The sequence below is a fragment of the Macaca thibetana genome, chromosome 12 (genome assembly GCF_024542745.1).
Source record: "Macaca thibetana thibetana isolate TM-01 chromosome 12, ASM2454274v1, whole genome shotgun sequence".
NCBI lineage: Eukaryota > Metazoa > Chordata > Mammalia > Primates > Cercopithecidae > Macaca > Macaca thibetana.
In genome coordinates this window covers 115,420,614-115,446,009 of record NC_065589.1, presented here as the reverse complement: position 1 = coordinate 115,446,009, position 25,396 = coordinate 115,420,614, and the positions used below count along the sequence as shown (strand labels likewise).

At 43.5% G+C, this 25,396-nt stretch overlaps 1 protein-coding gene across 3 annotated transcripts in view; it reads left to right on the top strand.

The window, feature by feature from the left end:
• The first annotated feature begins 4,151 nt into the window (after positions 1-4,151).
• The window catches only part of CCDC93 (coiled-coil domain containing 93), a 94,379-nt gene continuing 73,134 nt past the window's right edge, over positions 4,152-25,396 (top strand). For 2 of the 3 annotated variants that reach the window (XM_050751715.1, XM_050751714.1), the window contains exons 1-6: positions 4,175-4,357; positions 9,715-9,828; positions 11,246-11,340; positions 17,092-17,203; positions 21,632-21,730; positions 22,474-22,530. In XM_050751715.1, coding sequence (XP_050607672.1) covers positions 4,316-4,357; positions 9,715-9,828; positions 11,246-11,340; positions 17,092-17,203; positions 21,632-21,730; positions 22,474-22,530 — 519 coding nt within the window. In that variant the 5' untranslated portion in view covers positions 4,175-4,315. Of the gene's footprint in view, positions 4,358-9,714; positions 9,829-11,245; positions 11,341-17,091; positions 17,204-21,631; positions 21,731-22,473; positions 22,531-25,396 lie in introns of all 3 variants that reach the window. The other variant, XM_050751713.1, reaches the window with a different exon arrangement.

Sequence of the window (25,396 nt, the reverse complement as noted above, 5' to 3'; positions counted from 1 at the left end):
TGTTTATTTACTACTGTGTAGTTGGGCCCTTGTTGAATCCTTTTAAATGTAGCTAATAGAGTGTGGTTGTACAAACTATGGAAGTTATTGAAAATCTTTGATAAAACTCTCATTTTGGGGGGAAAAATGTATTGGAAGAACTCATCCAAGTGTGTGTGTGCACATGCTGTGTTTTTCTAACTTTCAGTCCAGAAGTAGAAGGGGTTTAAATCTGCTTGCACTGCCTGTGCCTCCATTATTTTACTGTAGAAATGTGAAATGCTAAATATAGGATGGTGCATTATACAATTGTACTGCCTGAGAATAGACCAGCATGCCATTAAGAATTTTTAGGAAGAACTCATTTAACCTAAGAGCTCTTTGTTTATGGATTTCGAATTTTGTATACCACTGTGATCTGTAAAGAAACAAACCCATAATGAAGTCACTATTCACTACTGTGTTGTATATAAAACAATATGTTCCAAGGCAAAAAATTCAATATTCATGCCTCTCCCTAGCCCAATTAAATCAGAATTGCTAAGGGTGGAATCCAGGTGATTCCAATGTGCAGCCAAGTTTGAGACCTACTGACGTAGAAGAAACTCAGCAATATTTGTTGGATGGATGGATGGATGGATGGATGGATGGATGGATGGATGGATGGATGGATAAGCAAAAGAACATGGGGAATGAGAAATTTGGGGCTCTGGTTCCAGCACTCCCTCTATTGTGCTGTGTGACCCACTTTACTGAACACCCATTGTTGCACTACATGTAGAAGGAATGAGAGAAGCCTGGAGACAGAATAATTGAGGTTTTATAGAAGACTTCCTCCAGAACAAAGCTAAGCCTAACAGGAAGCTCTTTACTATGTGTATTAGGCCATTCTCACATTGCTATAAAGAAATACCTGAGACTGGGTAATTTATAAAGAAGAGGTTTAATTAACTCGCAGTTCTACAGACTTTACAGAAAGCATGGCACCAGCATCTGCTTGGCCTCTGGGGAGGCTTTAGGAAGCTTAAACGGGCTTTAGGAAGGTGAAAGGAGAGCAGGCACGTCACATGGTGAAAGCAGGAGCTAGAGAGAGGGGGTAAAGTGCCACACTTTTAAACAGCCAGATCTCATGATGAGTGGCTCAGTATCACGAAGACAGCACCAAGGGGTTGGTGCTAAACCGTTCATGAGAAATGCACCCCAATGATCCAGTCACCTGCCACCAGGCCCCACCTCCAACACTGGGGATTACATTTTGACATGAGATCTGGGTGGGGCAAATATCCAAACTATATCACTATGGTACCTCTTTACCCAGGAAGTGGAAAGTATTTGTGAGGCTCCAAAGAATCTTGCAATTAGAAGAACATCACACGACTCTGTACTCGGTGTACAGAAGAGAGACAGAATAACTGATTTCTAGTCCTCAGATATCACACTAGGGAGACACAATCTGTGAGGCTACCTGGAGTGAAGGGAAAGGGAGAGAGATGGATTTATCTGAGAGATTCCTCACAAGCCTCCTTCTCTGCATTGGCTGTTAAAGGTCTTCAAGACTGTGAAGGGTTTCTGCCCTCAAATATGGGCTACTCAAACTTTCTTTTTCTTTTTGCTTAAGAGACAGTGTCTTTCTATATTGCCCAGGCTGAAGTGCAGTGGTTATTCATGGTCATGATCCCACTACTGATCAGCACAGAAGTTTTAACCTGCTCTGTTTCTGACCTGGGCCAGTTCACCACTCCTTAGGCAACCTCGCTCCCTGGAGGTCACTGTATTGATGCCAGACTTAGTGCAGATATCTGACTGGCATAGCTTACTAAAGCCCAGAACTCTGGAACTCAAGCGATTTTCCTGCGTCAGCCTCCCAAGTTGCTGGGGCTACAAGCAGGTGCCACCTAGCCCTGTTCAAACTTTCTTGACTGATATCATGGCTGTTTTGCTGAGACCTTTTTTTTTTTATTTTTATTTATTTATTTTTTTTAAGCATGCCCCATGCCCCTCAACTCTGTTGCTGTCACCCTATACCTGTCGTAACAACATAGGACAGTTTCTTTTCTTTCTTTTTTTTGAGACGGAGTTTCGCTCTTGTTGCCCAGGCTGGAGTGCAGTGGCACAATCTCAGCTCACCGCAACCTCCGCCCCCCAGGTTCAAGTGATTCTCTTGCCTCAGCCTCCCGAGTAGCTGGGATTACAGGCACGTACCACCACGCCCAGCTAATTTTGTATTTTTAGTAGAGACAGCATTTCTCCATGTTGGTCAGGCTGGTCTCGAACTCCCAACTTCAGGTGATCCGCCCGCCTCGGCCTTTCAAAGTGCTGGGATTACAGGCATGAGCCACCACACTTGGGAAGGACAGTTTTTTACTGAGGAAATTAGCTACTCGTCCTTATTTAAAACATTGCAGAAGTATTATAACGGGAAACTCAGGGTGTGGCCTGAGTTCTGTTATTCTCCAGGTCTTAGTCTCCAGGCTGCTATTATATACAGCTGTTTAGGCTTGCCTGCTATATGAGATCTTACTACCTGTTCCTAGGCATCAGTACCTGTCTGGTCACTCAACAGTGGCCACAAATGATTGTCACTCTCCATGCCCCATCAACCTATACCATTTCAGTGAAGGACAGTTTTAAAACTACAAAAACAACACATTTGGGAAGTTATGAGAGTAGAAATTGAGGTTTATTGGCTTTACAAAGCATAAGAGCAAGATATACCACACAGGAGGGTTCCCATCTCAATACCTTAACTTGCATATTCACATTATTCAAATTATTGGGGACCAGGGGTTGGGGATGGTGCACAGTTTTGAGTAATATTTGCTGGTTATATTTAAGAACAAAATGGCGTCCTTAGGGCACTTCCAACTACTTGTGAGCTCTGGCTCCAGACAAACCACTGTCTATCAGGATAAACTCCAGGAGGAGTCCAAAAGGTGCAAAAATAAAATAAAAATAAAATAGAAAACATCACTTCATATATATATACACACATATATATACACACACACATATATATACACATATATACATATACACACATACATATATATAATTTTTAGACAGGGTCTTGCTCTGTCACCCAGGCTGGAGTGTAGTGGTGTTATCATAGCTCATTGCAACCTCAACCTTCCCGGCTCAAGCAATTCTCCCACCTCAGCTTACCGGCTAGCTAGGACCACTAGCACCCGGCTAATTTTCTTATTTTTTTGTAGAGATGGAGGTCTCACTATGTTGCCCAGGTTGGTCTCCAACTCCTGGGTTCAAGCGATCCTCCTGCCTCGACCGCCAAAGTGCTGGGATTACACGCATGTGTCACCGCGCCTGCCTACTCTTTTAAAGATGCTAGGGATGCAAAGAAGGGAGGAAAGCAAACACAAAACCTTTTTGATCTCAAGGAGCTAAGTGTCTGACACTTCCCATCCCACACACATATACAGAGGGAAGGATCTCTTCTACAGCAAAAGTTTTCACGGAAGTCATCTCTTTCCTCATCGCTTAAAAGAAACAAAAAGCCAAGAGCCGTTTTGGAGCGGGTGTGGGGGCCTGCGACCTCTTGTCTAGTTGCCATCCTCCGGGACCGACAAGGGATACACCAAATAAGGGACGCGGCGGCTAAAATGACGTGAACACAGGAGTCCGCAGTCTCTGAGATGTCATTCCTCCAGGAAGACCCAGAAACCGTGAATGGGGCGGGTTGGTGGGCAATATCTAAAGCGAGGTTTCCTGGGATCGCGATGCCACTGGCCAGGACGCTGGAGAGGGCAGCCGGCATGAAGAATTCCTTCTCAAGGGGTCCGTTCCTGGGATGTATATGGAGAAATCTGTCCAAGCGTGCGTTTCTAAGGGCTAGAGCTGGGCATACATTCAGAATCCTCAAGCTCATGTGTACTTGGACTCTGACCCTGAAGCGAGGGAGTTTCCGAAGTCTGATTCACGGAGGAGACAGGACCCACTTGAGGTATCCGATGCCAGCGAGATGGGAAGGGAGCTGAAATGCAAAATGTCCTCAAGATGCAGGAGGAGCACCTCTCAAGCAGCGCCTGGGAGAAAACTTCAGAGAATCGGCGCGAAGATCCAGCACAACCCCAGAACCCGCAGCCCAGCCCACTGCTCCCCGGGCTGTTGTGGCGCAGGCGCAGTGGCGCCGCGCTCAGGCCCCAGCGCGCATGCTCTGCCCGGCCGCGGCGCTCCCGGCCAGCGGCAGCAGCGGCGGCGGCGGCGGTGGCGGAGGAAGTTTCCGCTTTGCACTTACCCCGGTAGCAGCTCCGCGACAGGGACAGCTTCCTCCGGACGCTTGGCGGGCTTCGCTCTCGCCTTACGACAGCCCGGTCGGATCATGGGGTTGCCCAAGGGGCCGGAGGGCCAGGGTCTCCCGGAGGTAAGAACGCCGCCTCCTTCCCTGACACGTCGGGGTTCCTGCTAAGAGAGGGCCAAGCCGCGGGGCGGCTGACTGAGCGGGCCCTGGGTACGATAGGGGCGCCCCGCCCCCTTCCTCAGGTGTATCCACCTCGGGGAAGCGCCGACCCTCTTCTTGGAGGCGGGGAGCGGGTGCCTCTGCATGGGCAGGGAGCAGCGGGCGGGTAGGGACAAACTTAAGCCGCTCCCCGGGTCTCTTGGGGCGGAGGTGGCCTTCCCAGCCCGACACCTGCCCTGACGCAGCCCCACGCGCCGGGGGTCCCTGGGCTCCCACCTTTCCCCCTGCCCGGGACAGGCTCCCCAACCACAAACTGCAGGGCTAGCCCAGGCTGCTGGGCGCTGGAGTCACGAGACCGCTGTCCGAGGCGGTCCGGGCTCGGGTGGTGCGAAGGGCGGTGACCTTGGGACGCCTACCGCCACCCCGCAGGGTCCCGGCGGCCAGCCCCACCCGCCTTGCTGTCGGGAGGGAATGCTACCCTCCTTGAATTGACCCGGACCGGGGCGGCGGGAGGAAGTTTGGGAGACTTGCGCGCACCAGGGAGGTGTCCCGCTGGGTCAGCGCGCCTGGGCGTTCGGGGTGGGACGCATGCCTGGGGTGCTGTGTTGGTGGGGACCGAGCTCTGGGCGGAAACATTGCAGCTTCTCCAGAAGAGGGCGGGGTTCTTTTCCAGAGGTGTTTGTTGAGTACTCACTTAGTGCTAGGGAGAGTCAGGAGTGGTTTGCGGATTTCCACGTTTGCTGGGAATACAGGGAAAGTGTATTCATTTTCTTTTGGCTACAAATATCACTTAGCATCTCATAGGTAGTTTGCATCTGTCGTCCCTTTCAGTTGATTTTACTCAAAGGCTAGTCTAGTTTACTGGATTCTGGAGAGAAATGGAATCCACGCCGCACCTCTGCCTTTTTCCTAAGGTTCTGGAGCAGGCATTGGGCAGTGACTGTTTGCTTGACCTGGTGAGTCTGGTCCCTTCACGCTTACCTGCCTGTGACCAATCTTTCTCCTCTGCACTCCTCCCAAATCCTCAATTCTTTCTTATCACAAGTATCCACTAATTGAGGGATCACTGTGTTCTGTGTCCAGAAGCTGGGAATATAGTGATGAGAGGACAGATTTGTCTGTCAGTGTGTGCTCCCAGAATGCAAGTCCATTTTGTTGTCTTAAGAAAACCTAACAAGCATAATGTTGTCAGAACTGCTGTATTAGGTAAAACCTTACATGCACGTTGCTTTGATGGGACCCAGGATAGTGAACAATAGGATTTGTACTGTGACATTTGCAGTTTTCTTTTTTGCCACTTCTTTATTGTAGGGTCTCATCAAGTTTTTGCCTGGCCTTTTGTTGTTGACTCCTATGTGGTCTCCCACGTTCTAGTTTAAATCCCTCCAGCCCAATGTTCCGCAGTACTATCAGTGGAGGTCTTTCTAGGGAAAAATGAATAAATAAATAAAAAGCAACCTGCCGCTGTATGTCCTTCGTTTAAACTTTCACTGACTGCTAGGAGGCCAGGTCTGATTCATCATTGTTTTCCAAGACCCTGATACAGTTCCGGGCAATTAAGAGGTCAGGGTGAATATAATCAAATTATTATCATACAGTTCAGAAGCTAGTAAATATAAATATGGATAGTCTGTGTTATTAGGCTGTCACTAGACCAGTTAATTCATTAACTTCGTTCTTTTTTTATTTTTAGACAGAGCCTCACTCTGTCACTGAGGCTGGAGTGCAATGGCGTGAGCTCGGTTCATTGCAACCTCTGTCTCCCAGGTTCAAGCAATTCTTGTGCCTCAGCCTCCCCAGTAGCTGGGATTACAGATGTGAGCCACTGCCCGGCTCAAATTCATTCTTTTTAACCCTTTGCAAAGATAGCTAGACTGGGCCCTGCCTTCCAGCTTACAACAACTATAGGGGACGGAAATTGAAAATTTATTGGGCTTGGTGTAAGAGCTCATTGTTGTTCATCTTTGTCAGAAATTTAGTTTTAACAACTGGATGTATTAACCAGCCTGGTGGATTTTCATTGCTTCAAGAGAGGGTCTTTCATTCCCTGTGGATCAGGCAATGGCTCTTTTCCATTTCATTTCAGTGTTAATCTGTTAAGTGAATTTGGAGTCATACATTCCCATTTAGTGTCTCGTGCCACAATTACTTCACAAATTGTATTGCAAAAGTAAACTTCTCCATTCTAGGGGTGAGTGGATGGAAGCATGGGCCCTGCATCTGTAGTGGGGTGGCCAGTGGGTGCCCATTAGATAGGTGTTGAGGCAGTGATGATCCTATTTTTTCATTTGTTATTTTTTTGTCTTCTTCTTGTAAGTGTTTTCACAATAAATGATTGAACAAATGCAGTGTTCCTATTTTACACCCCAGAAATTTTAAGAAACTACTTATATTATCTCATTTTCTTTTTCTGCTCTGTCTTCTTGAACTACAACTACTATTTAGCTTCTCTTTTCTTAGAGTGTTTTCACTTGTAGATGTTTCTCAACCATCCCAGATTTTTTGCAGAAGGGAGAGAAGGTGTGAATAATTTATATTACTTAAAATTTTTATGTCCACTAGGAACTAGTGAATGCTGATCTTCAGGATCCTTAATGGACTGGACCAGGGTCATTTCAGAGACGGATGTAGCTCAGTGATGTCACCTCCCCCACACCACTCCTGCTCTATTGCAGGGGATTATCAGTCACTTTAATAATTCTGTATTAACTGTATTTTAATATGTATACTCCCTTTCCTGGCAGTGTATACATTAAAATAAACTTGTTTCCATTGTCAGGGATGTGACCACCGAAACATTTTATTAATGCATGACTAGTTTAGGTTCATTTACTTTTTGTAAGCATTAGTAGATCATTCTTTATTTAATAAGTGTGTCCTTTGAACTTAATGCTGTTTTGATAGAGTAGTAAACCCAAGTATATAATATATACTCCTGTCCTTAACCCATCAATAGTCCAGTTGGAAAGACAAGCATGTACATAACACTAGATATCTCACTTAGAAGATGTTGATACTTAGTTATATGTACAGCATAGACTATAAGTAAAGTAGAAATGCAGAAGGGAGTGGCCATTTCAAGACAGACTTGTGAGGGATGGCGTTGAATGGGAGCTAGAATTTGAAAGTGATTTCTCAATGGTTAGAGAATATCAGCCATGGCCATGTCTTGATTGTTTTCGGGGTAAAGGATGAACCTGAAAAGATAGGTTGGTGGCCAAAGATCTGAATGTGAAACCAGACATCTGGAGTTTATCTTACAGGCAGTGTGTGTGGCGCATTGTTGATAAGGGCTGGGAGGGTGAGCTAAAGAGGGATAACATGAAAGCTGTGATTTAGGAAGGGGTGAACAAAACAAAGGAAGAAAGATGAAGAAGCATTTGCAGGAGTCCTGGAATGAAGTATGAATAAAAGGGAAGGGAAGATAAATGTGAGATGCATAGTAAAGGAAGACTTAACAGGCATTGTTGGGTAAGGGAGGACTCAGAGATGAGTATGAGCATGTGAACCAGGGTATCTTATTCGTGTTTTATATAGAGAGATGGTTTTTTATTTTCTGCAGCAATAGAAGAGAGGAAAGGTAGTTCATGATAATAAATAGATGAAGGAGTATTAGAATATTTAGATGGATTTCAGTATTAAATAAAGATCTGGGGTAAAAGGAGGATATAAATTTAAAATTTTCAATCAAAATACTGATATAGGGCCAGACGCGATGGCTCATGCCTATAATCCCAGCACTTTGGGAGGCCGAGGCGGGCTGATCATGAGGTCAGAAGATCAAGACCAGCCTGGCTAACACAGTGAAGCCCCATCTCTACTAAAAATACAAAAATAGGAAAAAAAAAAATTAACCAGGTGTGATGGCACATGCTTGTAGTTCCAGCTACTCAGGAGGCTGAGGCAGGAGAATCGCTTGAACCCTGGAGGTGGAGGTTCCCTCCCGGAACTGAGTGCAGTGAGCCGAGATCATGCCACTGCACTCCAACCAGGGCGAAAGAGTGAGACTCTGTCTTAAAAAACAAAAAACAAAAACAAAAAACAAAAACAAAATACTGATATACGTATATTAGATGAATTTATTATTTTTAAGGCAATCCTATTATGTGGCAATAATCACCCTTTAATATATCTCGGTTGGAAGACTTTCATATATTTGTTTTCGAGTTCAAAAAGGGAAGTACAGAGAGGGATACACGTTTGAATTCTCTTCTTCGTTTCTATGCCTCTTGTCAGTAACTTCTGGATGAATATAACGTTTTTTTTGTTTGTTTGTTTGTTTTTTGGAGACAGAGTCTTGCTCTGTTGCCAAGGCTGGAGTGCAAGGGCACAGTCTTGCCTTACTGCAACCCACGCCTCCTGGGTTCAAGTGATTCTCGTGCCTCAGCCTCCCGAGTAGCTGGGGTTACAGGTGTGTACCACCATGCTCAGCTAATTTTTTGTATTTTTAGTAGAGGTGGGGTTTTGCTATGTTGGCCAGGCTGGTCTCAAACTCCTGACCTCAAGTGATTGGCCCCCCCTTGGCCTCCTAAATTGGTAGGATTAGAAGCATTAGCCACCGTGCCCCGCTAAGTATAAAGTTTTTGAGATAGAGTCTTGCTTTGTCGCCCAGGCTGGAGTGCGGTGGTGCAATCTTGGCACACTGCAACCTCTGACTCTTGGGTTCAAGCAATTCTTGTGCCTCAGCCTCCTGAGTAGCTGGGACTGCAGGCATGGGCCACTAAACCTGGCTAAGTTTTGTATTTTTAGTAGAGATGGCGTTTTACCATGTTGGCCAGGCTGGTCTTGAACTCCTGACCTCAAGTGATCCACCCGCCTCAGCCTCCCAAACAACTGGGATTACAGGTATGAGCCACCACGCCGGCCCTGAGTCCTAAGTGTAAAGTTTTTTTTAGAAAACACCATAAAACCTTGTTCCTGTGTGTGAGGAGTCATAATCTATTTGAGAAGACTGTCAAAGTAAACCATGGGTTAGAGAAAAAGGAAGTATTGTGTTCTAACCTTCCTTTTTCCTGGATTCCTTCAGCATGTGATGAGTAGTGTATACTACTGCTAGTAGTGTATACTAGTGTATACCTGGCATGTGTCTCCCTCAGCTATGAAGATTAACAGCCCGTTGAGGACTGGGGCCCATTTGTGACTCCGGCAACACTGTCCACATGCTTCTGTGTGACACTTGCTGAATTTTCAGAGAATCCATTGCGGTGATGTAGCCAATGTAATCTGCTCCTTGGCAATGAGATTGTGGCATCAGGGGATATACCTAGTGTTCCTTTATTCAGGATAGCTTTTACCAGCCACACTTTTACCTTTTGTTTTAGGTGGAAACAAGAGAAGATGAAGAACAAAATGTCAAGTTGACTGAAATTCTGGAGCTCTTGGTTGCAGCTGGGTATTTCAGGGCAAGAATTAAAGGCTTGTCACCCTTTGACAAGGTAAGGGGAAATCTTTCTAACCATTAGACTATCTTTTGTCAGAATGACATGGTTAATCATGGCAAAGAAAGGAGGAAGAGATGATGTTTTAACTTCCTCCATGTCTGTGTTTCCATTTCTTCCTAATTCAGATTCATTATGGAAGTGTTCAGACTTCTTTTCAAAGACAGAAATGATGCATCAGTGAATATGTCAGTTCCTTTTCTGTGCACAAAGCTTTAGGAAATGCAGAGAAGCAAAATTAATAGTTCCTTCTTTCAAGGAATTTAAAGTTCGTGTGGGGATTATCAAACTTATGGAAAATAAAATAATCAGAGTTAATAATGAGCTATCCCAAGTCAGTGTGCTCACAGACAGTTGCCAGATATTCTGTGGATGGTGAATGCTCTGATTTAGGACGAGAGAGAGATCACTGTGTGAAGAAACCTTTTAATTCAGCAGAACCTTGAATGATGATGCACAAATCATAGTAATAGGTGTTGAAGACACAAAGAAAAAACAAAGGCACAGTTCTCAAAGAGCCCAATTTCTGTAGAGTAGGGATGAGAGACAAGTAAATCAACATGCACAGAATAAATGGCATGATGCAGAAAAGTGCCACAGTGGACTGTGCACAGAAAGGACGCATTCAAATCAGACAGGGCAGGCTGTGGAAGACAGTGCTGAGTGCTCCATAGGGTCACAGTCCCGGCTGTGCATAGCAGAATCACTCTGGGTTATTTTATAATACAGAACCCATGATTCACTCATGGAAATTCTGGTTAGCTAGGTCTGGGCTTGGGTCCTGGAATCTGCATTTTTATTGGGCAACTCATAGGTGTCTTAAACAGCCAGGGGTAAGATTTACTATTGTTTTTTTCTAATATCAGACTGTGTCTGAAAAGGATTTTGTTTCACAATGGGTTTTTAGTCTTACTCTCATTTGCATCTCAGAGAATTCCTAAGGGAAAAGTAGGTAGATAATCATCTCAGGTAGATAAGAAAAGTAAGATGTATGGAAACAAAATGTCAGCCTTGCTGCCCATGTGTCTGGTCTATAAAACACAGAATGAATGTCTGTCCTTTTGACTATAAAGAGGATCTATGTACAGTATGTTCATTTAATAATAAAAGTCAGCTCCTCAGTCATGCAAGCCACATTTCAACTGCTCAGCAGCCACATGTGGCTAGTAGCTACCGTACTGGTCCTTGCAGATAACAGAATATTTCTGTCACTGCAGGAAGTTTTCCGTAACAGTGCCATTTTAGATTAATTATAGTTGATGGGGTAAGGAGGACACATTCTCTCTCTCTCAAGATACATAATTTTGTATGTTTACTGAGTCTGTTAGAGCTATTTATAATTCACCTACCTTTCACTTCTTCCATTCTCCCCAAACGAGAAAGAGAAAACAAATATTTTCTTTATGTCTTGCAGGTAGTAGGAGGAATGACTTGGTGTATCACCACTTGCAACTTTGATGTAGATGTTGATTTGCTCTTTCAAGAAAACTCTACGATAGGTCAAAAAATGTAAGTTTTTCTATGGAAAACGTAAAGGTGGGGAGAAGGGAACTAACTTTTGAGTGTCCACTGTGTGCCAGAAGTTGGTTGGACACTTTGCATAGTTTAGCTTTTGTTACAATAGGTATTATCCCTGCTTTACAAAAGAAACTGAGACTGAAAGACGCCAAGGTCATACAGCTAGATCAAAGTTTGTAGTGACTACTTAGTTTATCTTTCCAAAGACAGCTAATACGGGTGGCAGCTGGTTAGTCAGAGGAAAGGAGATGCTTTCCTTCCCCATTGCCTCTGTGTAAGGCAGAGCCTCACTTTGCCTTGTCTTCGAGAGAAAGCAGCATGGGCTCCTTGCTAGAGATCTCACCTGAGCATACCCTGCCCAGTCTTTTGTAGTGCACCAGCTCACCAGGGGCTTGGCCATTTCATTAGACCATTTGGGATACCTGGTTCTTCTCCCAGCCCTCCAGTGGGCCTCTGTGTGACCTTCGGACAGCCACTCCTTCTGTGGGCCTCAGTTCTCTGACCCGCCAGGAGAGATTCCTGACCTCAGATATGCATGATTCTGTGACAGTCTGTTTATTCATTTCTCTGAAGTATTACCCTCTTCCAAGAGAAAACACTTCCAAAAGGAACAAAGATGTCTTATAAATAACATATGAAGCAATAATGGTGAGAAAATGAAGCAAAAGGGGGAAAAAAATGGGGACAAAAGGCAGAGTTGGGGACAAGACAACCACAGTGATGGATCACAAAATGCTTTGTTTTCCTACAATTGGCCAAAGATTTGCTCCTGTGTTTCTGGCAGCCAAGTGGAGGTGGTATCTGTGAGTTACTGAGCATCAGGAATGTTGTAATTTACTTTATACAGCATTTTCCCCTTAAGTTTCTAATTGCCTTTTTTTTTTCCTGGTTGACAAAAGAAGCATATGCCTTTAGCTGTAGCTCAGATCAGCCAGCTTTTTTTTTTTTTTTTTTTTTTTTTTTTGGAGACAGGGTCTTGCTCTATCACCCATGCTGGAGTGCAGTGCTGTGAACAGCACTCACTGCAGCCTCGACTTCCTGGGCTCCAGTGATCCTCTTATCTCAGCCTCCTGTGTAGCTAGAGCCCAGGCATACACCACCATGCCCAGCTAATTTTTAAATTTTTTGTAGGGATGGGGTCTCACCATCTTGTCCAGGCTGGTCTTAAAACTCCTGGGCTCAAACGATCCTCTCGCCTTGGCCTCCTGGGATTAGAGGTGTGAGCCACCATGCCTGGTCTATGCTTCTTAATCAGGCTGTTTACTAGCATGAATTCATTGTCTTCTTGAGGATGCTCTTCTTGGAAGCTTCTATCTTTGACCTCATTGCTTCCTATACCTGTGGCACCCTTGATGTGCTGGTATTTCTTTTCATTGCATTGTCTAGTTTTGCCATTTCTTTGATTCCACATGTGCTTTCTTCCTAAATTCCCCTTGAGTTTTCCAGTGGTTGTTAGGCCCCATTTTCATTTCGATATCCTTAGGGGATATGATAGACTCCAGTGGCAGCATTCCATTATACTTTTAATAGATAGGGGAACACAGTATTTTTCTATGTCATCTCAATTCCTTGTCTATATTTCTGAAATCTAAAAGACACTGAGAACTGTTTTCTCTTCTTTTAGAGTTTGGATACAAAGCTTATTTGGAAGCAAAACATGACCTGAATTGACTGAATTTATAGCTTTATTGATCCACTTATGTGACTATTCATAAGTTTTGCTGAATAAATTTTTTTTTATTATAGAGTGTGACTCTAGATTTTCCTGGGTTCTTACGTAATATATAATATATACCCCTTAGGTATTCTAAGGAGCTAAATCTAAAAATTTCAGAATTCTGAAACACATCTGACTCAAAGGGTTTGGATAAGGGATTGAGGATGTGTTATATTCTCTGGTAAGTGCTTGATGTGTGTCTCTTAAGTGCAGAGCCATGAACTGTAACTGTGGGCAAAGCTGGAGACGGGTTTACGTGACTAAGGACCCACCAGACTCAGCAGTGCATCAGGTAGCTCATTCTTTATTATCTGTAGAAGACATTATAGCCACAGGGTACTGAGTCATCTAAAAATCATGTCTGTTTGGTTTTGGAATGTGTTCTGTTTGGAGTTCTCCCAGCACCATAGAGTTTCTGGTTAGGTACAGTTTAGACTAAAACCGTCCTATGTTTGCAGTTTTCCAGTATATCTAGTCAATTTAATGGGTGGGCTGGACATATGTCCAAGGAGCACACTTGCCTGTTGAGGGCATGGTTGCCTCTCAAGCTGTCTTCTTTATGTGCCCAATTGAAGTCCTTGTTCCCTGTCATCCTTCTTTGCTGAGAGTTCCATAAGCTTCTATCCTCTACTTCTATCCTCTTCTGAAGCCCCATTAACAGAGAGTCCTATGGCCAGAGGCCCGTAAATGAGATTTTACATTTATAACTGAGTTCATTTCAACAACAGACATTGTATTGGGCATCTGTGTTCCAAGCACTTGGATGTGTATTTTATTATTTTACCTTCACTGCCGCCTTTGGGTAGGGGTTATCCCTAGTTTTATGATAGGAGTATTGGACCTGGACCGAGTTACTTGACAAAAGTTTCAGAGTTGGTGGTGGAGCTTGAATTTACACCCAGGCTTAATTCATTCTCTTTCAGACTGTTTGCAGGGGTGAAGAAAACAGTGCACTGAACACTCTTAAAAACTAAAGGAGTCAAACTAATCACAGCTGGGCGTGTTAAAGTCTTAGTCTAGGAAACCTGCCTGGTGACCTCTGTAATTGTCACTTTCTATGATTTTTAGGAAATCTGAGGGCTCCACCTTGAGCCACAGGGAGAAGCTGAAAAGGGATTGTTAGATTTCTGGACGTCTTTCTTACTTTCTTTCCCTGCCCCCAGCCTGCCTGCATTTTCCTCCATGTCCTCACCTTGGCTGCCAGGACTGCCCAGACTTGGCAGTAATTTCTGAGAGGTGGGTTTAAGAGGGTTGTAAATCCTAGGATGACCCGTGATAACCTTCTCTCTGGGCCTTTATGAACTGGGTGAGTAGGCTGGCTCTGAAGAGTGGCCAGGAAGAGCCGTGTCTGAAGGCAGGGGGTTAGGCTGGATGGTGGTGTGGATCCCAGCCTCTTGTTTTTAAGCTACTGTGGTGCTAGGCAATTGGTAACTCTATGCAAACCAATGTATCTGAAACCACAAGAGGGAGCTCTCCTCCTGCTGAACCAAAATGTAACTAAGGAAAGGCTGTATTGATCACATGCCCCTGTATAGATAGTTAGGACCTGCATTGAGCAAAACCAGGACTGATACTCATTTACATGTGCTAAGCTTGGAGTTTAGGCAGCAGAACCAGTTGAACACTCATCTCTTCTTACAAGTTTCAAGGAAATTAAATAAGCTATAAAAATCTGATGGAGATCAAAATTTAAAAAAAGTTTATCAGAGAGAGAGCCTCAGATATGTTGCCAAATGGATTTGTTAGTGTTTCACTACCAAGCTATCCCATGCGAGTCCCAAGCAGACCTGGACAACCACAGGCTAGGGCAGGCAGCACATCTTATGGCACAAAAGATGCATGTGTCCCAAAGACAGGCTGCCTAGAAGGGAAGGGCACCAGGAGTGGCTAAGAGCTGCATGATAATTTTCTTCATCCTCTCAGGACTTTTGTTTTAAGAGACAGAGTTTCACTCTGTTGCCCAGGCTAGAGTGCTGTGGCATGATCATAGCTCTCTGCACCCTCAAACTCCTAAGCTCAAGTGATCTTCCTTCCTCAGCCTTTTGAGTAGCTGGGACTGTAGGAATGCACCATTATGCCTAGCTAATTTTTAAATTTTTTTATGCAGACAAGGTCTCACTATGTTGCCCAGGCTGGTCTCAAACTCCTGGCCTCAAGTGACCTTCTGCCTTGGCCTTCCAAAGCACTAGGATTACATGCGTGAGCTACCATGCCCCGCCCCTCTGAGGACTTTTGAATAAATCACTCCTCACCTCTGCTTCTGTTGGGGAGGAAGGATGAGGGGGCAGCAAATATTCTCCTATGTGCTTCCCTCCTAGGAGGTAGATACTCCCTTTCTTCTATGAATGTGTGCAGTGAGGGATTAATCCCCCTTCCATATTTTTTTCTGTTAACAAATTGGACCTGACATTTGGTCTTATGATCAGTGGGGTGTTACCGTTGTCCTCAGCAGTTTTAACCTTGGTCCCAACTTGTGAAGCTATTTTCCAGATACCGGACACTGTTTTTTATGTGTTCTTAGTGATCATTCCCTGGGGGACTGCTTAACTTTAGCTCCTAGGTCACCTAGTTACTGTTAATACTAGGACTGAGGGATGAAACTTACTAAGTGAATCACAGATAAGACAGTAATAACTCTCACCCAGCCCTGAGTCGGATGTTCATCTTGAGGGTATCTGTCTCCTGGGAAGGATTATTGAACTGTAGAAAGATAAAGGTGGACAAGACTTCTTTGAACAAGAAACACTTTTGGGAGACCCAAAACTTGTTGGATTTGAAGCACCTAATACTAAGTGATCCTTGTTTACCTGGACCTTTGTCTATTAGAGCATAGTACTATATTTGTTTATAAGGCCCCAGTAGCTGCTGTGACTGGCTAAGATTTTTTTCAAGGGTCTTGTGTGGCAATATAACCTATTCATGTAGGCTGATCCAGAAGCTCCTATTTCTCCAAATGGCCACAAGACCATGCCTGGTGACTGCTTCTCAGTGTTCCCAGGCTACATACCATGGCTTTGGGGTCAGGCCCACCACTGAATAGTATCTTTTCTCTCCCCTTGAGTCTGATTCAATTAAGATAGTGTAAGAAACAGGAATCACATAGCTAGAGATGAAATGCCTACTGATTCAAGAAGGAGGTTTCAAACTGCAATAAAACAGACTTGCATACAAATCCCTCCGCCACTGCTGCCATAAACTGTCCTGCCCCAGCTCAGACTGAGCTGAGAAACCTCCCTAGCAGGAGAGGATGCTTACCTCCTGACCTACAGAGAAGAAAACTCTGAGGCCCCAGGAAGCCTGGTTCCTCTCTTCTCAGTCCCAGCTCGTGGTCTCCTATAGGAGGAAGACTGAGGCGAGGTGCTGGAGAGAGGTCAGTGTCCCTCATGAGACGCGGAAAATCTCTCTTCTGTATGGAAATAAGAGTGAGGAGAGACAGTTCCCTCAACGCTAGGATTTATTTTAGAGTATCAAAAGATTAAAGGCTACTGTTTATTTTAAAAATATTTTGGAGAGGACTCCAAATCTCTTTTGGAAATGGGGCTCCATGTTTCATGTTAATATTCTGGGTACCTGGTGTAAGATCTGGTAATTGTTGCCTGAATGATATTTAGAATATTATTTTTAAACTTTTAGAAAGAGTAGATCAGTAAAATGAAATGTAAAAAGAATACGGGGCACTAATAACTTTTTATCTTACTACATAAGGATGTTAAAAAATAGCAACTACTACCTCTAACATCACCATCATTTAGTAAAATATTTTGCATCGAAATAGTAGGAAGAAAAACATGATAGAATAAAGGATGAAGGCAGTTTTGTGGCCACACACACACACGCGCACATACACACCACTAAATTGTGCTTATTTTTCTCATTTTGCAGTCATCTAGGAGAAACTTGTCATGGTCTGGACTAGCCTGGCATGGAGAAGTCCCAGATCCTTCTGTGATGCTGCCCAGACTTTAGAGATGCTATAAAGGCTACTTAGTGTGCCTCACTCTTTGCTTGCTGCTTTTTCTGAACAGAGCTCTATCAGAAAAAATTGTCTCGGTCCTGCCAAGGATGAAATGCCCACACCAGTTGGAGCCCCACCAGATCCAGGGGATGGATTTTATTCACATATTTCCGGTTGTTCAGGTGAGAGCTTCTGAGTGGTTTCTTGTCCTCTTAACATCAGAATTCCTGTAATGGGCCTGGCTTGTCCTGTAATTGGTCTGTCTGTCCTGGATCCTGAATGTAATGGGTGTGGTAATGATTTGGTACAGCAGAACATGGTGGTGTTCCTTGTCATCTTCAGAAGATTGCCGGTCCCGCATGTACCCTAGTTTCATGCTGTCACCTGATAAGATCTTTGAATGTTCTCATCTGACTTTGCATTGCCTGTTTGGTAAAGACAGAACTCTATAGCCTGGTATGCTCTGTTCCCTTTTGACCTATTCAGCTTGATTTCATTCCTTGCTTTTTGTTCTTTTTGTTCTGTCACTCTCTGATATTCATTCCAATTTCCCCAGGTTTATTATGCTTCCGCCTGCCACAGTGCGTTTGCATTGCTGGTTCCTTGGGCTGGAATGCTCTTCCATTCTCTCCTTACCTGTTTAATTCATATGGCTTGCTTCAACCCTTCAGATCTCAGCTCCACCAAACCTCTTCAAGAAAGCTTTCCCTCATCCCCTAATCCACAGCATGTTCCTTCGTGGTATGCACTCCTATGGCCACATTCCCTTCCTTCACCAGAATCTTTCTTACTACAGTTTGTAATCATGTATATCCGTGTGTGTGATTGTTTATCTGCTTCTCCCATTAGACTCTAAGCTGCATGAGAGCAAGTCTGTGTGGCTGTCTTGCTTATTGTTTTGTTTCCAGTACCTACCAGAATGTCTTACAGTTTATAGATATTCAGTTCGTGTGGGTAAATGCCTAAAGGGAGACTTCTCTTTGCCTCCAGCTATTTCCCAAACCCCTATGATTAAGTGGCTCATGCCATACAGCTCCCAACAGCTGGCCCTCCATATTCACAGTTCCACATTTATAAATTCAATGAACCATGCATCAAAAAAGTTTGGGGGTGTTGGGGGGAAACAATAAAAATAACAATACAACAATAGAAAGTAATACAAATTTAGCAAGCTGGAAAAATAATACAAATTTAAAAATACAGTATAACAACTATTTACATAACATTTACATTGTATTAGGTATTATAAACTAGAGATGATTTAAACTATGGGGGGGGAATGTGTTTAGTTTGTATGCAAATACTGTGCCATTTTATATCAGGGACTTGAGCACCTGTGGATTAGTATCTAGAGCGTCCTGGAACCCATCTGCCACAGATTCCTTGGATCAACTGCGTTCTATGCAGTTCTTCTCTATGGGTTTCCCCTAGGCATCTTAGAAAGAGGAGGAGCAAAGGGACTCAGGTGTGTTGCCCGCTGTGTGAACACTACTTCCCATCTGACCCTAATAGAGTTGTTTGAAGCATTTATTTTAATCCCTTACATTTGAGGAAAGTGAGAAATGTAATTTCCTTACATTTGGGAAAAATGAGACTGAGAGAAGGTGATTGATTTGCTTAAGGGCCGAGAGCTAGTGAGTGGTTAAGCAAAGGTTCCAGTCTAAACTGTGTCTCCAAGCCTGTGCTTTTCCCACTCCAACCTTCATGCAGCCTCCGAGAAGGAAGCTACACAGCCCTAGAAGCTACAAGTTTGCTAGTTCTGTGTTAAGATTATGAAATATAGGGGTCAAGACCCTGGAGACCTCCTGAGTTCAAATCTGCCACTTTCTAGCTGTGTGACCTTGGGTAAATAACTTTCTCTCTGTTAAATTGAAATAAGTAATAGCACCTACCTAATAGGATGAGAATTAAGTTAGTTGTATGTCTAAAGCACTTAGATGAAAGACTGAACATTTTGGCAAGTGCTCTGTGTTATGTAGTTTCTGTTATTGTTAAGTGTTGAATCTTCCCCTCCGCTAGACTTCAAGTTGAATGCCATGAAATTTGTAAATTTGAAGCCAAGACTTTACCTTAAAATTGATTAGTATGTTTGTTAGCCCTTCTGTCTTTCTGATACAAGGGGACACTACCTGATCATTTTTATGAAAATAGGAAGTTGGGGCCCTGTGTTGATTGTTATTGAAACCTCCAACATCGTCAAACTGTGAAGTTGTTATCTTTCCCCCAAAATATGGATCTCTAGAGATTAGACCTTTTTGAACCCTACGCTAGGACTTTGGAGGCAAAAAATCTAGTCAGGCTGTGAGAAGAATGGGAAGTGATCTGCAGTCAGCTGGGTGTTTTGAAGGTCTAAATGTTCTCCATTGTGAGTGGAATGCTAGAGGGTTTGTCTGGATGGGAGGGCCCAGGCTAGTGGTTACGATTTCTTAATTTCATGGACCTGTAAAATTTTAAAGCAAAAATGGAGGTTGGCCTAGGGTTGCCACCTGTAGTTTGCCAGGCAAGGACACTTTAAAAAATGACTACAATCTTGCTTTATCATTTCATAAAATAATGGCCATTTAATTCTCAAACTCAGAAAAAAGCAATCCTTCAAATTAAATGCATTTAACAATGATGAAACCTACCATATGCCTGTAGCTTTTGCCTGTTTTTGTTTGTTTGTTTGTTTGTTTGTCCCCCGTGGGCACCAGTGAAAGAATAATCACAGACCAGCAGTTGTAAGCCGTTGACCTACTTCTCTTATGTGATTCTAGAAGCCCATCACCTGTGTTCACACCATTTTAGCAAAGCTGTAGTAACACTGTCTGGATGCCAGCCAAGAAAAAACAGATCTAATTTCTGGCCCCTGGTGGTTCTAGATCATATCTTTTTCTCCTGTGTCGGACATGTGACTCCTGTGAAGGTCGATATTTTTCTTGAGTGCGAGGGAACCTGTGGCAGAGATAGGCTGTCCAAGAGTTTCCCTCTATAGCCTTTCATGCTAGAAACTCCAAAACGTCTGTCAGGACTCAACAAGCTTTCCCTTCCTAATGGGATCGTGCTCTCCAGGATCCAGCCAGGCGGTAACTCAGGGTAGGTCTGGGATTAGTGGAAGCAGCTCTGAAAGGGAAGCAGATTGAAAAGCCAGAAACTGTGTCTCCCAATTCAAAAGAAAGCAGAGCTAAATTGAGTTGAGCAATGAGTCAACTGCCTTAGTTGGCTCTTAGTTGTCCTGGGCCACTTAGTTGTACTGGGATGGGTACAGGTGAGGGGCTACAATCATTCTGAGTGCTCTCTGATCTTCTCTCTCTGCTTCTGGATTTTAGTCTTTGTCTGAGGTCACTGTTTGGGGGTGAAGTGGTAGAAATATGTGGATGATACTAACAGCAAGGAATATTCCTCATAGAGTTTTTTGCTCTGTTCTGAGCAGCTGTTTCCTAAACATGTGCTTACTTGAGTTGGCTGCGCTTTTTGAACAAGCATCTCTTCCCATCCCTGCAGGCGCATCGTGCAGCACCATGTTATGTGCCATGTGCCTGCTTTCCTAGGTAGCTGACCCTCACCAAGTGTGATACGCTGTTGGCGAAACACAGCTGCTATCCAAAAACTGCTTTTGAGATGTAGTAGCTCTCTCTGGAGGGGGAGTGGCACCCCCTCTGTGATGTTCATCAGTAATTAAGGGAATGAATGAAGAACCGGGGAGGAGAAGCAAAGGCTCTTTTTACACTTTACACCTTTACCCTCAGAGTGGCTGGATCTTCTGCAGGTTTTAGTGGGGTGGTGTTTTAATGATAATAACTGGAGTTTTCAGTTGGGAGAAGTGAAGAGCAGCTGTTTCTGGATATCAGCCTAACAAAGCTGGGAAACATTTCATAAAACCATTTGTCCAGCCTTCGCTGTAGAATAGTCTCTTGAGTTGTGACTCCCAGCTTTGCAGCTTGCTAGCTATGGATCCATGAGTAAGTTATATAGCCTCCCGGCACTTCAGGTTCTGTGAAACTCAGCCAGTACTATCCAAAGTTGTGAGGGTTAAGAGAGAATATTGTGAATGTCAGGATAAACCAGTGCCTTCAGCTGTGTACTCAGTATGCACCACTCTCGAATCTTGAGTATGTTGGACAATTTTTCATCTGTCAAATGGGGAGTTACACCAGCATTCTCTGTGGCTCTCTCCCTTTCCCTGGTCTGTGGGGTAAGGAGCATAAGAAAAAGATTTATATGAAGATCTGCCAGTAGGACCAGGAAGTTGGGAGATAGCTCTGTTCGTTTTGTGCTTCAGGTATTTACAAATCACTCTACTACTTGTGATTTCATTTACTCCTATGTTAGCTCTGTGAGGTGAAGGGAACTGATATACTTTTACAGAAAGGAAAACTGAGGCTCGATGATATGAAGTAAGGCTTTAAAGCTCCTGTATGGCTACTCAGTACTAGGTCCCATTGGATCTTAACATGTCAGATGCCCAGCTGGTTGCTTTTCCTATAGGACAGCATGTGTTGATAGCTTCTTATCACCTGGTCAGTTCAGCTATGCTGGTTTGAGTTCATGAGTTGTGCCATGTCTGAACTGGCCTTCATGCAGTGGGATTTTGTCCTTAGCAACTCATGTGTTTTCACTTTCTTCCCCAGTGGCTGGTGAAACGAGCTATAGAAACGAAAGAAGAGATGGGTGACTATATCCGCTCCTACTCTGTATCCCAGTTCCAGAAGACTTACAGTCTCCCTGAGGTCAGTATTGGGATTTTCTTGTCCCGCTGAGAACCAGAGTGCACACTTAGAGACTCCCCACCAAGGAGCAAAGTAAGCTTAGGCTCTCCTACATTCCCACCCCCTACTTGGCATCATTAGTGCCTCTTTACATAGCCACTGAGTGCAAAGCTCTGTAATTTTGTCATTTTCTCTGAATTTTAGTGTTTGATCTAGGGCTTTTATTAATTTATAAGAGCAATCGTTGATTTTTGTATAAAGTTTTTTAAGACGCTGCTTGCCCAGAACATCCCTATATTAACAATTTAATAATAATAATAATAACAACAATCATAGCTAATAGCCATCATGTATTTACTACATGCCAGTCTCAGCACATCTTATGGCTTTTATTCTTTAATCCCTACTGCCCCCTGAGATAGGTGTTTTTATCCGTTTTACAGACAGAGAAACTGAGGCTTAGAGGTTAAGTAACTTACCTGAGGTTTCGATGCTTAAGAGGATATGAAATGAGAACTCTTGTCTTAAGCACTACTCCTTATGACCCCCTTTTTCTTACTGGCTGTGTAGGGATTTATGTTGGAGCTATCTGCAGGGTTCCTAGCCTTTTCCCATGGAGAATATATTTCAATTTGTTAGAAAATTGGGACTTCTTCAGGCAAAGTAATGATGAGAAATCAATTTATAAGGCAGATTTCTGAGTGGTCCACTTGAGTTTTAATTTTCCCATGGGATTTGTTTAATCTCTCTGTTTTGTCTTGTAGGATGATGACTTCATAAAGAGAAAAGAAAAGGCCATCAAGACAGTTGTGGACCTCTCAGTAAGTTCCCTGGCCGTGTTCTTCTGTCAGAGCCCTGCGTAGCCTCAGATAGTCCTTTGATTTAAATCACAAAAGTGCTTCTCCTGAGGTTTCCCTCTGCAGGGATCGCTTAGGAGCTAGACTCAGATGACTGTGTGAGGGAAGCCCTGCCTGCTTCACTGCTCAGGGCCAGGGCAGCAGTATGCACAGGTAGAACCTGCCACACTACTGCTCTCTCTCCTCACTTCCAGTTTTAGGGAAGAAATAGCCAAACACAGAGCCCTTCCTAGTTTGTCCCAGTGGCAGGTGTAAACTTTGAGTAGCTCTGAAGAGCAGATGATGAATGGGGATGATAACTTGAGGTTTCTGTCCCCCACACCCATGGTGACTTTGCATAGACAGACTAGCCTCTGAGCTGTGTGCGGGAAGCTCTGGGATGGCCTTTGTCCCCATTCATAGTACATCTTAATCACAGTGAGTCTGCACATGTGTCCCCACTTCGCCAGCATGAGGGTTAGTGGAGCCTTTGACCCTTTACAAAACACTCTGGGCCAGAGCTGTGGAACCTTGTCAACTGCACCCTCCACCCCCAATCTTCCGACCTGAGCTGAGGGGAACGAAGCCTAGGTGCCTGTGTGCACAGTCTCTCTCTTCTGAAAATAATGTATCCTGTTGTTTTGCGTGCTTTTTACTTCATCTAAATTATATCATACATCTAGTTGGTTTTCATAGTTGCATAGATTCTTATATTAATATGCCACCCAAATGAAATAGCAGATATACTTCTTGTGCAGATGGCATGGGTTACATACCTTGTGTCATTGTGAAGATTGACATTGTCTGGTGTTTGTGGCTTTGTGAACTGGCTACAGAGTCTTTCCAGAAAAAGAATTCCAAGCTGGCTTATCTTAAAAATAAATGTGTGGTCTACCAGGGTGATTACTCTGAAAAGAACAATTGTTTGGTAATGAAAGACATGAAAATCTCCTATGAAACAATTAATCTTGATCACTTTATGATTGTAATTTCTTTTTTTCTCAATTCCATTTTGGAAATGGAAGGGTTGGAAAATTTTTAAGAAGGTGACACTCAAAAGCCAGATACTGTTTTCAGATTTGGTGGCAGTATTAAACAATAATAAGAAAAAATGATGTGACCTCAGAGTAATTTTCTTTCCTGGTTGTGAAATAGGTGTTCAGTTTACAGCATCCTCAGAAGTTTTTAAAAAGATTGATAGATGTAGGGGAATTAAATTAAGGTTGGTTTTCACCTTAATTTCACAACACAGAAGCAACCACTTTTAATTTTTGGACATATTTCTTTTTTTAAACTGAACTGGAATCATACTTTAAAGATAATTTTGTGTTTTTTTCACTTACCAATGTAGGGCCTTTTGTATGCTGTTAAAAGATTCCTGCTGGCCGGGCACAGTGGCTCATGCCTGTAATCCTAGCACTTTGGAAGGCTGAGATGGGTGAATCACGAGGTCAGGAGTTCAAGACTAGCCTGGCCAACGTGGTGAAACCCCATCTCTACTAAAAGTACAAAAATTAGCCGGGTGTGGTGGTGCACACCTGTAATCCCAGCTACTTGGGAGGCTGAGGCAGGAGAATCGCTCGACCCCAGAAGGCAGAGGTTGGAGTGAATCAAGATCATGCCGTTGCACTCCAGACTGGGCGACAGAGCAAAACTCCATCTCCAAAAAAAAAAAAAGATTCCTGCTAATGACATTTCTCATGACAAATGGTAACCAAGTAGTTCGATATGATAATTGCTTTCCCCTGTTTTAAATGTTACTTCGTCTCAGGAACGATATGAAAACCAGGTGATAATCATGTTACCTCTGAGGCAGGAAATTGCTAGGCTAGCAGTAGGAGAGAAGGGGAAATTTTCTTTTCCCTATAAACTCTGTACTATTTGAATTTTATTCTAAGTGTGCATTACTTATTCAAAACAGTACATATTAAGGGTTTTTGTTTTTTTTTAATTTTTTTGTAACAAAAGCTACATACAAACGTTAAAAAGTTTTAATGCTTAATTGAATATCTTCATGTGTAAATCTCGCTCTGAGCCCTGGGTAGAGAATGAGACAATAGTAGTTTTCGGCCACAGAGCAAAGGCCAGCATAGCTGTTAATCATCCTAGTAATGAAACTGGGCCTGGCATCTCTATGCCCATAGATTAGTTAAAGCCCCTAGAGGCACATTATTTTTTCTTCTCATTTTTAATGGAGTTTTTTGTTTGTTTGTTTTTAATCCACTTCTGCTTGGCAATGTGATTGCAGAGAATTAGGGAATATGTGATAATGACAAATATTTACATAGTGCCCAAACATTGTTCTGAGTCCTCATAACAATCCCATGAAGCAGTAGTTTGTTGTTGTTGCTTTTTAACAAATGAGGAAACTGAAACACAGGTAGGTTATATATGTTGCCCAATGTCACAATGGTGATGGTAGAGGCAGGACTCAAACCCAGTCTTGTAACTGTGCTGCTGTGAGCCTCTAGATAAAATGCTGTTTGCAGCTGATGAGAAAATAGTATCAGAATAAAGGAAAATGAGCCCAGCCTGGTGGCTCATGCCCGTAATCCTAGCACTTTGGGAGGCCGAGGTGGGCAGATTGCTTGAGCCCAGGAGTTCGAGACCAGCCTGGCCAACATGATGAAACCCCATCTCTACAAAAAATACTAAAATTAGCCAGGCATGGTGGCATGTACCTGTAGTCTCAGCTCCTCAGGAGGCTGAGGTGGGAGGATCACCTGAGCCTGGGGAGGTTGAGGCTGCAGTGAGCTGTGATTGTGCCACTGTACTCCACCCTGGGTGGCAGAGTGAGACCCTGTCTCAAAAAAATAAATAAAAATAAAGGGAAATAGAAAAAAACTGTGAT